General features: G+C 34.6%; 1 protein-coding gene across 1 annotated transcript; it reads right to left on the reverse strand.

The window, feature by feature from the left end:
* Positions 1-13,240: 13,240 nt before the first annotated feature.
* Positions 13,241-14,609, reverse strand: LOC108671374 (ras-related and estrogen-regulated growth inhibitor-like protein). Its single transcript, XM_018158914.2, has 2 exons — positions 14,183-14,609; positions 13,241-13,847 (listed from the first exon to the last, which is right to left on the reverse strand). The coding sequence occupies exons 1-2, from the start codon at positions 14,472-14,474 to the stop codon at positions 13,318-13,320; spliced, it is 822 nt and encodes a 273-aa protein (XP_018014403.1). The 5' UTR covers positions 14,475-14,609; the 3' UTR covers positions 13,241-13,317.
* Positions 14,610-16,621: the final 2,012 nt, after the last annotated feature.

Raw genomic sequence — 16,621 nt, forward strand, 5'->3', positions numbered from 1 at the left:
AGGAAACTCAACGGTGCGCGCAAATCGGCAGTACTATAAAAAATTATTGCATTGTGTGTCGAAGTTCACTCGTAATGGATTTTTTTGTTTGATGTTCAAAGATATTACCGCCCTGTTGTGAGCGCTACGGTGATGAGCGAGTGCTCTTACTTCAGTGCAGTGAGACCAAACAAACTTTCATCGAGCCGGAAAATGAGGTTGCAATTCGTAACAATTTTTTCGAAGACACTAAATGGACAATTATGAAGCAATGTAAATGTGAAAAAAAGAATGAATCCAGCAAATAGCAAGAACTGAATAAACTATTCACAGTATTGAACTAGTAAGTTTGGGTTTGAAACTTGCAATAAGATGCTGCAATAGTACTTAACCTGAGTTATTTCTAACAAGATAATCAACTACAATTAATAAAAATGACAACAAAAAAGTTAAAATCACGAAATAACTATTCATATAAGTTACACCAGGCATAAGTGCGCGGTGCTTCATGACAACGTATTGAAGAGTGACCAGTTCTGGCCGGTCTGCGTGAACAGTCACTTTCTCTAAATGCAGATGCTAGTAAGAACCAAAAGATGAAGAATATAATTAAAATTTTATTGAAATTTTATAAACAGCTGTTTGATGAAAAAAAATCATAGAAATCGCTGTACGAAATAAGAACCCGCCCTTCCTGACGAAGGGCGGGTCCTTCGTCAACACTATCCTGACTTGAATAAGATGACAATAATCATATCTCACATAAAGCATAGTTTTGTGATCATTTGACTGCTTACAACATTCATTGATCAAAATCTTAATATCGGACGATAAGTAACATAATTACTTATATTTTTTACGGTAATGTTTCCATACCGATGGTTACTAAGTATGCTTACACCTATTTTTCCATACTGCCTCTGGAACCGTGCCTCTGGAAGGTTTTTGCCTTAATACAATCGATTCACATTCCTTTTTCAGCTTTACTATCATGATTTTTCGAAGAAATGTTTGGGAATAAAAATATTTTTAATATTATTTACAGCACAAAAAAGAACATTTCTATCAATTCAGATAACTTCGGACAATTTGAAAAAGTTTAGTAGGTGCACTACTTTGTCTTAATCATAAAAACGATTAGTGATGATATCAAATTCTTCAATGTTTTGATTAGTTCCACGGACCAGACAGACACATGTACGTTTTACTTAATTCATTCACCGTAAAAGACCACCCGAGACGAACTAACGACCGTCGGCACCTGCGTAGCAAACAGTTATCTCAAAGAGACCAATTAAGAAGCAACACATCGCAGGTTGTGTGACGAGTAACTCTGCTTTCATCTTCCTCGAGAGTTGAATGCCCCGCGTCGTGTCATTAGTGTGGACAATATGGCAAAAACAACCAGCAGCTTTCGAGCTGCTGAGAAAAAATTGTTAATTTCGAAAAAATTGTTACATTACATCCTGGTCACTTATAATTATTTTGTACAGCGATTTCTATGAATTTTTTTACAAGCCAACCCTAACAAAATTTAGAGTCGCCCCAGCTTCTGGTAATCCAAATCAGAAGCTGCCGCGTCTGTAAATTTTCACTGAGAAGCCGGTGGGCTGGGCGGAAGAATGTCATTTCTGAACGAATATGTCAGGGCTCTGATGAAGCCACTGAAGTGGAAGGAGGCCGAGCTGTGGTCGGCATTCGTGGTCAAAATGAGGTTACCTCATTTTATGAAGCTTGCGACGACGCTATCATCCTGGTCATTTACGAATCAAAATAATAAATCCTAAGAATTTTTTTTTTTCTATTCCAAAACTAATTGAAAGCTGCTGTTGTTTTTGTCATCCTTTACACCTCGTCGTTCAATTACCCATCTTAATGTTATATTGGAAGGTCAATTACGTCAAGTATAGGATTTATGTGCGATTGTTCGCATCCATTCTCCGAACTCGCGCTCGATAAATTTCCTTGGAATTCACGCTGAATGTGTTCGTTTACTTTGACGGTCACCGTTTGAAACCGCCGTATGGGAGCCTACTTTTTACGATGAAGTTTTGGAAGCTCCATTAATTTAGGACATCTATTTATCAATTTTTATCATAGCTTATTTCACGAAACTCGGCATGTAAATAATTTCCTAAATGATTGATTTGTTTTTCAAACATTAAATTAATTAAGTATTGAGCCGATTCGTTAAAACTTATAACACAATGAACATCGATGAGGAAGCTGGCTTCAAGTGTCAAATTTTCCAGGAACCCTCATGGAGCGGGCGCTGGTGGTTCACTCATTTATGCATAGGCTCTAGCTTTTAAATTTTAGTCACGTTGCCATAGGGCTGCAGTTGTCGAGCATGTGACAGCCGCAGCTACCAGCCGGCAGCTCTTCAAAAAATGTGCAGGCCGAGTTACCGCCGGCAAACGCGTTCTTGTCTTGTCGGGATATTCATTTCCAAATTAAATGAGTTATGTTCATTTCCAAATTAAATGAGTTATGTTCATTTCCAAATTAAATGAGTTATGTTTATTTCTAAATTAAATGAGTTATATTCATTTCTAAATTAAATGAGTTACATTTATTTCAAATTAAATGGGTTTTATTAAATGAGATATATTCATTTTTCATTTATATTATATTCAATAATTAAATGAGATTTATTCATTTCAAAATTATACGAGTAATGTTCATTTCTAAATAAAATGAATTGTACTCATTTCTAAATTAAATGAGTTATATTCATTTCTAAATTAAATGAGTTATATTCTTTCTAAATTAAATGAGTTATATTCATTTCTATATTAAATTAGTTATGTCAATTTCTAAATTAAATGAGTTATATTAATTTCCAAATTAAATTAGCTTTTGACAGATCTTCGTCGAATATATTGGTGGGTGTAGGAAATCATTAATCGTCGGGAAATATTGAACGTGGTTGCTCCAAGTCACTGTTTAACGCCAGATTCGAATCTCATGCAGGTTTTTTATTGTAATTGATTTTTCTAAGTTAATCAATAAACCGGAACTAGGAACGGCATAATTGAACGTAAATTTTCCCGAAAATGTTTCAATTCAATATTATTTGGATATGCAGCTTCTGAAATACATATTATTACAGAGGTTACGGATCAAGCATTTCATAATAAATGTAATATGAGATTATGCCTGCCATCCTTTTCAAAAATTGACAGATTACTTCATTAATGCCTAATAATATTGACCAAAAATCAGGTACATTGCTTTGTTAAAAATTTACATACTGCAGGCGTTACTGTTATCAGAAGAAATTTTGAGAATCAATGTAGCGATCCAAACGAAGTTCAACAAAAATATAGGCAATTCTTAAAGCTAAATATTTGTTGGATGGAAACTTCTTGCAAAAAAAGACCAACTTTAGTCATTAGAAATACCCTACATTAGGACAAAAATGTATGTATTTCATGTGGTATAATAATGAAAAATCTTCAATATGCGATTTCGTATTGCTGATGAAACTTTTCTGATGCAACATCAGTGTCTGTTGAGTATTTTCAAAAATTTCTGGTTATTTGTTTCCTCGGTTTTAGAATATCTGACAATAGCCGAGATTGCACAGACTGAAGCTTGGCCTACAATCTTTATCAATCTCGGAGAGTATAACCTGTCCAAAACTGACAAAGTTATTTTATATACGCATGCGATTCAAGTTCTATGGCAAGTTCAATGACATTTTTGCATTACTGTACTTAGTTTTTTTGTTTATTCTTTGGTGGAATTTTTCGAACTTGCGGCTAACATTTTTATCAAATACGAAAATGTATTGTTTATTAATTACACCGGTCGTAATTATTAACAAGTTATACCTTAACAAGAATTCTATACCTTTCAAACCTGTAATAGATTACGGGTGCTGGGAGATCAGCGTGGGGGTTACGGGCGCTGGAAGATCAGCGTGGGGGGTTACGGGCGCTGGAAGAAGATCTCAACGTGACTCTAGTTATGACGTTGACTTTAAGCAATTAATAACCTAATTAAGATTTTTTAGACTTAACTTGTACAAATATGAAGCTAATTAACTCATAAAGACGGAATAATATCTCGTGCCGTCTTTGAACGAAAGTTCATTTTCTATTATAATGTTTGTGTCGTGAATTCACGTGTATTTTGTCACAAGACTACAAATCTAATTAACTATGTGGCGCACCATAACATCATGTTTTAATAGCTTCCGTAGATACAACATCATGTTTTAATAGCTTGTGCAGTTACAACATAATGTTTTAATAGCTTGTGTAGCCTTGTAGGTACAACATAATGTTTTAATAGCTTGTGCAGTTACAACATCATTTTTTAATACTTTGTGTAGTTACAACATTATTTTTTAATAGCTTGTGTAGTTAATTGATAATGAAATTGACATGGTAGTTGGGTTTTAAAGTAAAATATGGTCAGCGATGATATGCTGTATCAACAGTCTAATTTATTTCATCTTCTCCAAGCCTTTTTAATTTTGAACAACAAAAAATATATAAAGTAGCATTCAACTGACATAACTAAAAGAACATTAATATTTTCTCTTGTCATTTTGTGGTAGTAAATTATTGCAATTCTTTTGTATAAATTTACATAATATATTCAAATTAACTAATATATATTTATGCACAAATAATTGTGATGTTCTACATGAGCATTGTTCATTATCCCATTATTGTGATGCTCTATGCATGATGCTCAATATGTGATGCTATCTATCACATATTTTTGTGATTCTAAATACGTGATGCTATCTATCACCTAATTGTGATGCTCAATACGTGATGCTATCTATCACCTAATTGTGATGCTCAATGCGTGATGCTATCTATCACATATTTTTGTGATTCTAAATACGTGATGCTATCTATCACCTAATTGTGATTCTAAATACGTGATGCTATCTATCACCTAATTGTGATGCTCAATACGTGATGCTATCTATCACCTAATTGTGATGCTCAATACGTGATGCTATCTATCACATAATTGTGATGCTCAATGCGTGATGCTATCTATCACATAATTGTGATGCTCAATGCGTGATGCTATCTATCACATAATTGTGTGATGCTCAATACGTGATGCTATCTATCACATAATTGTGTGATGCTCAATGCGTGATGCTATCTATCACATGANTTGGTATCGCAAGCCATGTAGTTGGTATCGCAAGCCATGTAGTTGGTATCGCAAGCCATGTAGTTGGTATCGCAAGCCATGTAGTTGGTATCGCAAGCCATGTAGGTGGTATCGCGAGCCATGTAGGTGGTATCGCGAGCCATGTAGGTGGTATCGCAAGCCACGTAGGTGGTATCGCAAGCCATGTAGGTGGTATCGCGAGCCATGTAGTTGGTATCGCAAGTCATGTAGGTGGTATCGCAAGCCACGTAGGTGGTATCGCAAGCCATGTAGTTGGTATCGCAGGTCATGTAGGTGGTATCGCAAGTCATATAGGTGGTATCGCAAGTCATGTAGATGGTATCGCAAGTCACGTAGGTGGTATCGCAAGTTCAAGTTATCTAGTTGGTATCACAAGTCACTCATGCCGATCAAGTCATGTATTTGGTATCGCAAGTCACTCATGACGATCAAATCATTCATTTGGTATCGCAAATGCCCCGCTGCGATCATTGCTACCAGCTAAGGTAGAGCACGGTACGCGCCACGTGAGGCACAACGCCGGGCAGCGGCGCAGTGAACAACGTGCTGGGGCAGACGCCGCCTGGCGGATGCCGGAAGTGATCAGAGTCACGCAGTGACGGCCTGCGTTCTTGCATAAGAAGCTTGAGGCTTCAAGGCAGTCGCTTTACCGGCCGAGACGTGCATATAACTCTCGGTATTATAGAGGTAGAAGTGTAATTCTCTGACGAGATTATTTCTACATGACAGTTATTGATTAGAGTGTAGGTTAAATGAATAAGGCTTGAGGAAATGTTGCAGTCCTACGCTACGTTCTTGCATAATAAGATTGAAGCTTTAAGGCAGTCGCTTTACCGGTCGCGATGTGCATATAATTCTCTGTATTATAGAGGTACAAGTATAATTCTCTGATGGGATTGCTTCTATATAAATACTATTGATTAGAGTGCAGGTAAAATGAATAAGGCGTGAGTAGATGTTAACGGCCTACGTTCTTGCATAAAAAGCTTGAAGCTTCAAGGCAGTCGCTTTACTGGTCGAGATGTGCAAGTATAATTCGCTGTATGATGACAGGAATGTTTCTTTGTAACTGCTATTGATTAGAGCGAAGGAAAAATGAATAAAGCGTATGGAAAGTTTGTATAAAAATCACTTGGCTGCTTAAGTCGCAAATTTACCAGGAATTTAAAAGCAAAGAAAATAGCCAAAAATTTCACCATTTCTTATAAGAGAAAACGTTTCGGAGTCCAGCTCCATCGTCAGTTCAAAACCTAGAACATATTCAAGCTCCATAGTAAATTTGATGGATTTGTGTAGCCGATTAAGATAATCAAAGAAACGGTCCACATGAGAGGGATGTTTGAAAAGTAAAAATGTATCATCTACATATCGGTTGTAGAAAATTGGCTTAAAATCAATAGGACAATTTGCCAGCCATGTAGCCTCGTGGTAACACGAGGAAATGTTCTTCGAAGAAATGTTTTTCGTTGATCGGGACATTAAATGGTTTATGGCTGATCATGTCTTCTTCAAAAAAGAAAAATCTTTAAAAAGTAGCGCGGATTGCACTCGAATACGTCTAAAAATTTTTTAGGTAATGAACAAGCTCCTGAATAATTATAGATCGTCAGCCAAGCTTTAAGTTGTTTGATGGGTTTAAAAGTGCATTTCCTCCACCAAACACTGACTATTTTGCTGAAATCTTGGGTGACGAAAATAATGTCGTGGCGAGGACAAGACGGTAGAGCATGTGGATACATTTTTTACATAAGAATAAAAATATATAATTTTTATATAATTTTTTTATACATAAATTTTATTTTTTATAATGTGAATAATTCTTTAGGATTTATTGAAAAGAGAATAAATTCAACTGCTGGAGCTGCCCATGCAAGAGGCAATCGAGCTACGCCGCTCTTTCTTCCACATGACCTATTTTGTCAGGACACTCATCATAGATAAAATATAAATTCTGTTCAGACCAAATAAAAATGAGAAATCGTCAAGTAATCCTCAGTTATCTGTTAGATTACTTTGATAAACTATCAATTAATAATTGATCAGTTAGATAATATATCATTTAGCATAATTAATCGGTTTTCATTTAATCATTCATTATTTCTCAATCAATCTGTCATCAATTGATCATTTATCAATAATAATTTATTAATTAATCATATATCAATTGATCATTCATCAATTAATTAATTACCAGATAACCATCAATTATCAGTTAGAAAGAATCTGGCAAATGGGCAACCAATTGGAAATGAGGTTCGTGTACGAACTGATTTTAAATTAGAAGTAAATAGGAGATGTGGTTGATTGTCGAATTATTTTTGATGAACTTAGCGAAGCAAAGCTTATGGCTTTTCGAAAAATAGCCAATGACTAACGGCATAAGGTTAGGTAGTGACTTACGACCTCTAAAAAGAAGAGCAAGGTTTTCTGGGCCCAGGTGAGGAGTCGTCTAATAGGTGGTAGTGCACTAGTGAAGTTCCATCATCCGTACGAAGCCACAACGATGTAATACAGCGCACGGATGTGAAAGAAATATAACTCAGTACTCACTGCAGTGAGTGACAGAGAGCGCATTTTCTCGTCGACGAAAACGTTCACGGACGGATAGACGGACATGGCGAGCAAAATAATGCATTTTTTCCATAAATGAGAAAATGCGCTAAAAATGGATCATTTTCCGATTTAGAGAACCTTTAAAGATAGAGAATAAGTGGAATAGTCTCAATAGACTGCAAAAATTTTTTTTCATGAGTGTGAGCTTTCGAATGTATTTTCCCGATCATTCGATTGTGAATAAATGCATAGCATCAGTATAAGGCCCTCTCAGAAATTAATGGAAAATGCTAAAATACGACTGAAAATTAAATATCAATGAAATTCCAAGCTTTTCATCTTGGATAACTTTTCGGAAACCGCTCCATCATTAGTTCAACAAAATTTTGAACATTTTAAATTATATAAAAAGGAAAAGGTAAAGTCACATCAAAATATATTAAATAGTTGTTTAACTTGTGATTCAAGCCAAATATTGATATACGTTAGTGCAATTTATTCTAACATGTCTAATTTTCTAAAGATAACCACTGACGATAATTTCGATATGTAGACAAATTATTGGAAAAATTGATGCGATATTTCATTGTCAGCTTCAAGTCCTCAACATTATTATAGAATCATATTTTTATCAAACATCTCGAGAGAAAAATAATTATAAATTTAATTATAACATTAGAAATAATATTTTTAACAGTATTTAAAACCAATCGATATTTGAACATCATACCAGCTGAAGAATGACTACCACATTAGTACTTAAATTGGCTCCATGCTACCTGAAATCGACCATTCTGATCTTCAGAGGGAAGGCATTCCTGATCGAATTTATCGCCTCTATTTTCTCTCTTTAGCAAAGATCGACCCAGTTTCTAGACAAGGAAACTACGTCGCGTTGGACAGCTCTTGCAAAGAGGATAAAAGAGTGACGCAAGGCTGAGTTAAGAGTGTAAATGTAATTTAGAGAGCGAGGCTTCCAACACCCATACATTGGGGTCATATGCTCATAATGCTGAGCTTAGCTGGCTCTCCTCACCACATTGGTGTCGCCGTGCTGTTTATGGGTGGCATTTTATTCGGTTACTTTCTGGCTGTTGCTAAAATCGATAATCTTGAGTACAAAATTCGATGAATAGAATGAGTTTTGTGATGCTACTTATATTTTGTGAAGACTTACTGAGCAATGCTGCTATATTTCCTTAATTTGCTGTAACAATGAGTTAGTCATACCATTTACTAAATATTTACTTAACTCTGAAGTGAAGTTCCAACATTTGTTTCCAATGACGTTATGGCCTCAAATGTCAGTAGAATTCAAAACATCGCGAAGAAAAAATGTTCAAATAGAAATATTTGAGAATACAATATATTTGTTTTAGCATGGTATTCCAGAGCTAGAACGAATTTGTAAATTATATTGAAACAATTAATATATTTCAATTTTAATTTTTTGTATTCATAATTGTTACTTGAGTAGAAAAAGCAAAAAATCTTTGATATAAAACTTATACATGAAGATCCGCTCACAATTGAATTAATTGCGAAGCCGCTTCGGAATAATTCAGGAATCATAATCAAGATAATATAGAAATTAAATCATCCTTATTATGCTTAAATGTGCCTTACATTATTTACGAGGGCAAACTGTTATTATCTTGAATCCTTCCCATGCATCAATGGAGTCCAAAAGATTTTGTGTCAAGGGAAGTGCTGTTATTCATTAAAAAACACATAAAAAAGTCATTTAGTTCATGATGAATTGCCACACATTTCTTCAAGATATAGTTTTTAAAATATTAATAATTGAACAAATTCAATATTTTTAAATAATTTAATGTAACAATAACTAAAAATATTTATTATAATTTAATTAAATTCTTAAAAATATTAATGATTTAATTTTTGACAATAATTTCGGAGAAGATTGTCTCTGCATAAGATAATTTTAATAAATATTTGAAGATATACCTCTAAATCTTCTAATTTGGATCAACATTAAATGCTAGAGTTGCGTAAAAAAAGATATCGTTTTATTTTTCAGTAATGGTTTGTCTCCTGTTTATATACTGCTTGTATGACACCGCAATTCAAAGGTCCTTGCTCCCGGTTTGGAAAAATATAGGGATTATTTTTTTTTGTTTGATTATTGGTGATGAATGTACTATGAACTTCATAGTAACATTCATGATATTTTAGCAATTGGAAATTCAAACACTGAACAAATGGGGGGGAAAGTTATTTGATATTCAATAGGAACTTCACTGAAGTTCTTTAGTACTTTTGATTCGGAAAGTCTGATTTTGGTTCGGAAAGTCTGATTTGTCGGCTCTCAAGAAAACATAACTTTGAAGTCATTAAGAGTTTTTGTATGACATTGAGATACACAAATTGCATGAGTGATCCCTCCATTGAGCAAGCACCATCAAATGAATCACTCCACAATTTACTTAATATTAGAAGTCGTGTTTATGAGACATTTTTCTTCCTGTCTGGTAGAAACGAGTTACTTTTGGTGAAGACTTTTCGTAGCTTTACGAGACGATAACAATTTTTGAGCCTTTCAATAATAAAAGCTACTTTTAGTTAAAAATGTTTTTTTATATTGAAATTAATCTTAATCAGACATGGTTTATAAAAGGAAAATATTTTTCCACATTAGCAAATGAAAACTGATAACTGCTATAACCAATAACTATATCAAAGAACGCTCACAACAAAATCTGCTTTATTAATTTTAAAGTTTGTTGGCAGCCTAGTGTCGTTTATATATATAATATATAAATATATATATAGTGGCTTTTTCATTGCTTATCCACTAAACAATAAGTACATAAAGGCTGTTTTACTGCCTATCCACGGCGAGGTATAACCTAAACCTGAAAATTAATTCGAAAATATATAATTCAAAGCTTTATAAAATTCAAGGCTTTTTAATTCGAAATATATTAATTCAAAGCTTTGAAGAAATATTGGATTAAAAATTTAATTTTTTAAAATGGAAATGTATAACTTTAATTCGGAAAACTCTGAATCGATCTTTCGTATGTAGGAATGAGATTTAAATGGGAGTTTCTATTACATACAAAATATGTGTTTGAAAGGATTATAAAATTGTAGGATTATCGCTCTCGGGCAACGTAAGGCAAACCTGCTACTATATTATACATATGAAAGAATTTAATCACCTCGCTAGTCATGGTATTCTAGTGTTGAAAAAACTGTCGAAAAACAGGTTGAAAAAACTTTGCCGTAGCGTAGTTCTCATCTCAAAACTAATCTCTGGTATTTTCTGTCCTGAATTAATTTAGATTGAATTGAATCTAAGAATTTAAAAGCAAAGAAAAGTCCACAAAAATTCATATCTTTATAGAAAACGTTTTGGAGACCAGCTCCATCGTCAGTTCGTAGAATCTAGAATCACAAATCAGAAGTCACAAATTAATACATTGAAAGCACAGAACAAAATTAAAACCTAAATTTACAAGTAATAGACGGAGCAAAAAAAAAAAAATAACTATCTATTAACATTTTCAAGGGGATAGGATAATAACTTGTTGAATTGAATCTAACTTCACGGTTGTTAGAACTTCCAAAGATCACAATCAACCGACATGTTGTCTGTTGATAATAACTATCAGCAGTTTAATTTAGTGATGGACGTCAATTGCTCCTCATGATTAATCAGGAATTTCAGACTGTAACCCTAAAGCGCTCATTTCGTGATTTCTCATATTTTCAACCTCTTGCGATAAATGTTTCCTGATATAAAATATTCACCGTTGAAATGTACAGCATAAAAAATTAGTTTACCATTTTAAACGATGGAACTAGCATCATTATTAGTTCCAACATTACACTATCATTGTCCATGGAATCAAATATAACGAATTACAATGTCAGCACAGGAATTTTTCCTAACACATATTAGCTTTTAGATTTAAATTTTATCATGTGAGTTTCTGCAAAGATAAACAAAATTCAGTTTGCTCAAAATCGCGTCCTGTATAATAATTTTGATGCAGACTTTCATTCGCAAATTCAGAAACTCTCGGGTCATTTAATGGAATTGTCTTCGTTCGATCATTACGCGATGTAAGAAATAAGCGAAGTTCAGGTGAAAAATCTTCGTGAATTTGTGAAAATGAAATACTTGTAGTTTCTGTCAAAATTTAATTCATTTCTGCATTCGCAGTGCAGCTTTAAATAAGTGAAATTCAGGTGAAAAATCTTCGTGAATTTGTGGAAATACTTGGTAGGTTCTGTTAAAAACGAATTTATTTCTGCATTCGCAGTTCGGCTTTAAATAAATTTTTGTTAATTGCAATTGTTAATTGGCCCCAATTGCTTACTGTCTCTCTTTCTCTGTATATTAGTCTGTGTATACCTTGTATTTTTTCTCTGTATAATTGTCCAGTTATACCCTCTATTTTGCTCTGTATATATGTCTGTGTTCACCATTTTGGCTTTGTTTCAGGTATATGCTGTATATGTAAATGATTTTCAACCGAAGATAGTTTGAGAGATAAATAACTATATACCAACAATTATATTTGTGTTAATATTTAATTTTGTGGTCGATTTAGCTTAATCGTTATAATTTTGAATACTATTTGGGTAATTTTTTCGTAGAAATTGAAAATTTGTGATTTCTTAAGTATTTCAAGTTGCTGCTCACAATTTTCGTTCAGAAACTGACTTTTTATCTAATTTTTATTCATCATTAGGAGACCTTTATATTTATTATTTCATTTCGAAGTCATTATTTCTTCATTACTAATTGTTTACCTTCTCCAACGTGCGGGATTTATCGAAAAGTTTTTATTTTCAAATCTGTTTTTTCAGATGGTATAAAAATTAAGGATCAAATTACCTACTCGAAAAGATACTTTTTTATATTTTATGCCTGACATTTTTAGGAAAAGGTAACAAAAAAAAGCTTTTGTTTTGAAATTATGAAAAATGCAGATCATAGTACCTTTTCGTGAAGATACTTCCTTTAAATTTTATGTCCTAAATTTTTAAGGAAAGGTGACAAAAAGAATAAAGTTCAGAACATATGTACTAAATATAAATGTATCACCGACACACACATATATCACAGTAGGTCGTACTTGCTAACATTAAAACACAAGTTAACAGCATTCATTTGATCGAGTGAATGAAAATAAATATTATTGAAATGAAGAAAATCTATCGTCAGCGTTGAGTTACTTTTGGTATTCGCAAATATATAATTTACGCGAACACAATTCTAAACTCTAAATTATTAAAAAAAATTATTATACCACTTGTCGCTCTTTTTTGACAGTGAAGAATGAGTAAAGTCGTATGGTTTTCGAGGATTTCGAATTATGCAGTTTTAACGAAATTTGCATCTATGATTACCCATGTTAATGGACTGCTTCCTGGACGAGGTTTAAAGAATTTTAGAAATATTTCTTGAATTCTTCCAGTTGACTACTTAAAATTTCAGTATCCTAGAAAATTAATAAAAAAATTTAGAAATATTTCTTCAATTCCGAAGGAATATTAAATTATTTATTCAATTCGACTACGGAAAATACAGTATCTTAGAAAATTAATAAAAAAGTTATACGAAGAGATTCCACAATAATCTTACAACTGACTAGGCTTAGCGGATAGTTTCGACTGTTCACATTTGTTCAGAATAATAAGTTCAGTAGAGTGATGAGTGTTATATCTACACATCAAAGAGTTAAGAAGTTTAGTCGGTGAAAGTTTTCTGTATCTCGGCGAGAATTTACTTCGATGAATTTTGACTTCCTTCAGGAAAGAATTGAAAGAAACGCTGACCGAATCACAATCATCAGCCGCAGAAACTTCAGAGAATTTAGCTTCGTGGATTTGCGCCGCTGATTTTCCTTCAGCTTCTGAAACTTGTCTTTGGTGTCCAAGATCGCTTTTGTTGCCCGCTAGCATAACAGGAACTTCCAGTCTACTCGAAGATATCTTCTGTAAAGTCGATTTGCCTTCATCTAAGGAAGATTTGTCTGTGATGCTGTAGACGACGATGAAGGCTTCAGCCCACTGTAATACTTCATCTTTCAGGTCCTTACCAGAACAGTCCAATAACTCGACATTTTGTGGGGATCCCGAGAGCGATAGAACTGAGCGGTACAGCATATCTGCAAAGAAAATTAATGGAAAATTAGCGATCATGTAAAATTTATTCGATCAACGGATACGTTGATATGAAAAATATTTAGAATGTCACGAAAAATGAATGATTTTAATGTTTTGTGGCCAATATTTTTCTGAATAAAAATACGGGCAAAATTTTTGGCGTTTTTATTAGCAAGAAATCTACGATTGATGTTAGTTTTCGAAAAAAATTTCATCTGAACGCCTTACAGGATTGTCAAGTAGAAATTTTAATGGAAGCTCAAACCATGTAAATTCCAGATACATATGATCACCACTTTGGCTCGAACCCGTACAAAATATATGTAAAAGAACTCACCGGAATCAGAGCGATATTCTCCAATAAATCGCTTGGTGAGGAATCGCACGGTTAGTGCAGATTTTCCCACATTGTTTCCCCCAACAAGCGCGACTCTGAGGGGTCGTCCGCACCAACGCTCCTCGCTCCGCAGACGTCGGCGCTGCTGGAGCGGCGAGCTCGAAGTTTGTCGGCACTGACACGAGATGCTTTGGCTCCTCTGGCGGTTAGTGGACTTCTTCAGGTAGTTTTTGATGTCTTCCAATACCCACAGAGGAATACAAGATATTTGTTGGCCTTGGCCGGTAGTCATGTTGACGGAAAGATAGACTTTGCGAAGTCAATGCGTTTGATAAAATTCGTACAGTCACTGCAACGTGATTCCGATCTCGCAGAACTAGCGGCTTGTCACTGGAGAGCTTTTCTTTAGGATCACATGCACGGGAAGGAGCTGTTCGCAACTGGAACGCAGAGAAGAGGAGGGCGCTTATATACCCACGCGGTGGCCTTTCTGCGGAATATTGGCTGATGCAGGATGTCGCCATATCCTGAAATTTGTCCTGGTTTTCAGCTGACTGGAAATTTTCCAGACATAACGCCCATCTTCCTTTCTGAAAACCGATGTTTGTTTTTTACGCGAGGAATCTTAGAATCTTTATTACTAACTGGACAAATTTCCGTGTAAACTTTTAATCAACACTTGCGTTCATTTGGGAGATTCAAAATTTTTGAACAAAGAATTCAAATAATTACTAATTTTTCCTTAAAAACCTGTGCTAAAAACTAATTATTTAGCGCATGCCGAATTTTTGCAGAAAATAAAAAATGTTTTCGAAATATATGGCTATAATTTATTATTAATTCCAAAAATTAATTGAAAAAATAAAAAAATTACTGATGTTTTATTGATGCTACTGTTTTGCCTGATGTTTTATTGATGCTACTTGATTTTACTGCGGCACGGATGCATTCAACGAATGTGTTGATAAATGAAAGAGGGATATAACATTTTCCCTTTTGTCGAGTTTGAACTTCCCACAATTTTGTGCTTGCTGACACTTCATTTATGGATGAATGTCATGCATTTAAACGCGCATCTATTCAATGTTTTAAATCATATTCCTTTCCAGTATATATAATAAATCTCTAGAGTAAACTCTGCTAAAGGATTTGATTTTCTGCATGAATTTCTCTAAACCCGATATAGATATTTTATTGTGTTTTTGCTTGCAATAATAAAAATTTTTGCTGCATTTAAATTAATAATTGTTCTCATGAGATAACATTTTCGTTATCAAAATCTTTTAATTGTCAATTATCAGTCATGTTTTATTATATGCAGGCGTGACTGTTTCGTTCAGAAATGCGCTCTATATGTTGCGGGTTACATTAAGTTTTCAGAAAAACTTCATACAAAATTTTTCGGAATTCAGCTTCATGATCATAATTCTACAGAACCACGATCAATTATAATCATGCCCGGAGTTTCAAACACCGATTTCATTATTAGCATTCGATTAATAATATATAATAATAATAATAATAATAATAATAATAATAATAATAATAATAATAATAATAATAATAATAATAATAATAATAATAATAATAATAATAATAATAACTGAACATCAATTACTAAAGATTTTGTAACAATTATAAGTCGCGTAATGTGAGTTAACGCAATCCTCTTACGCGGCTGAGCTCCACGCCCACAATGACGCGAGATCGATACGCACGCAAGTCCAACGGTGCGTAAACTTGCAAGTGCCACGATGCTTTTCCGTGTTTTTTTGCTTCATCACCAAAAATGTTGTGGAGATAATTAAGAGTCCAAGTTGAAGAGATGGATCGAGATTAAAATTTCAGTCCTGGAATTTTCTGGATGCTTCTGTGTTGTGGTGGTGATGAGTGTGATGGTGAAGTGGGTAGGGTATGAAACAGCGCTGCAGCTGCAGGGTATGAAGCAGCGCTTCAGCTTCATGGCATGAAGCAGCACTGCAGGGTATGAAGCAGCGCTTCAGCTTCATGGCATGAAGCAGCACTGCAGGGTATGAAGCAGCGCTTCAGCTTCATGGCATGAAGCAGCACTGCAGGGTATGAAGCAGCGCTTCAGCTTCATGGCATGAAGCAGCACTGCAGGGTATGAAGCAGCGCTTCAGCTTCATGGCATGAAGCAGCACTGCAGGGTATGAAGCAGCGCTGCAGCTGCAGGGTATGAAGCAGCGCTTCAGCTGCAGGGTATGAAGCAGCGCTGCAGCTGCAGGGTATGAAGCAGCGCTTCAGCTGCAGGGTATGAAGCAGCGCTGCAGCTGCAGGGTATGAAGCAGCGCTTCAGCTGCAGGGTATGAAGCAGCGCTGCAGCTGCAGGGTATGAAGCAGCGCTACAGCTGCAGGGTATGAAGCAGCACTTCAGCTGCAGGGTATGAAGCAGCGCTACAGCTGCAGGGTATGAAGCAG

The sequence above is a fragment of the Hyalella azteca genome, unplaced genomic scaffold (assembly GCF_000764305.2).
Source record: "Hyalella azteca isolate HAZT.00-mixed unplaced genomic scaffold, Hazt_2.0.2 contig10672, whole genome shotgun sequence".
Classification (NCBI taxonomy): Eukaryota; Metazoa; Arthropoda; class Malacostraca; order Amphipoda; family Hyalellidae; genus Hyalella; species Hyalella azteca.

Bases quoted from the DNA above. Each gene is read 5' to 3' on its own strand.
- LOC108671374 (XM_018158914.2), bottom strand. From the start codon at position 14,474: ATGACTACCGGCCAAGGCCAACAAATATCTTGTATTCCTCTGTGGGTA. The intron at 13,848-14,182 runs GTGAGTTCTTTT...TTTTCTTTGCAG, and splicing joins AGAATATCGCTCTGATTCCG to ATATGCTGTACCGCTCAGTT.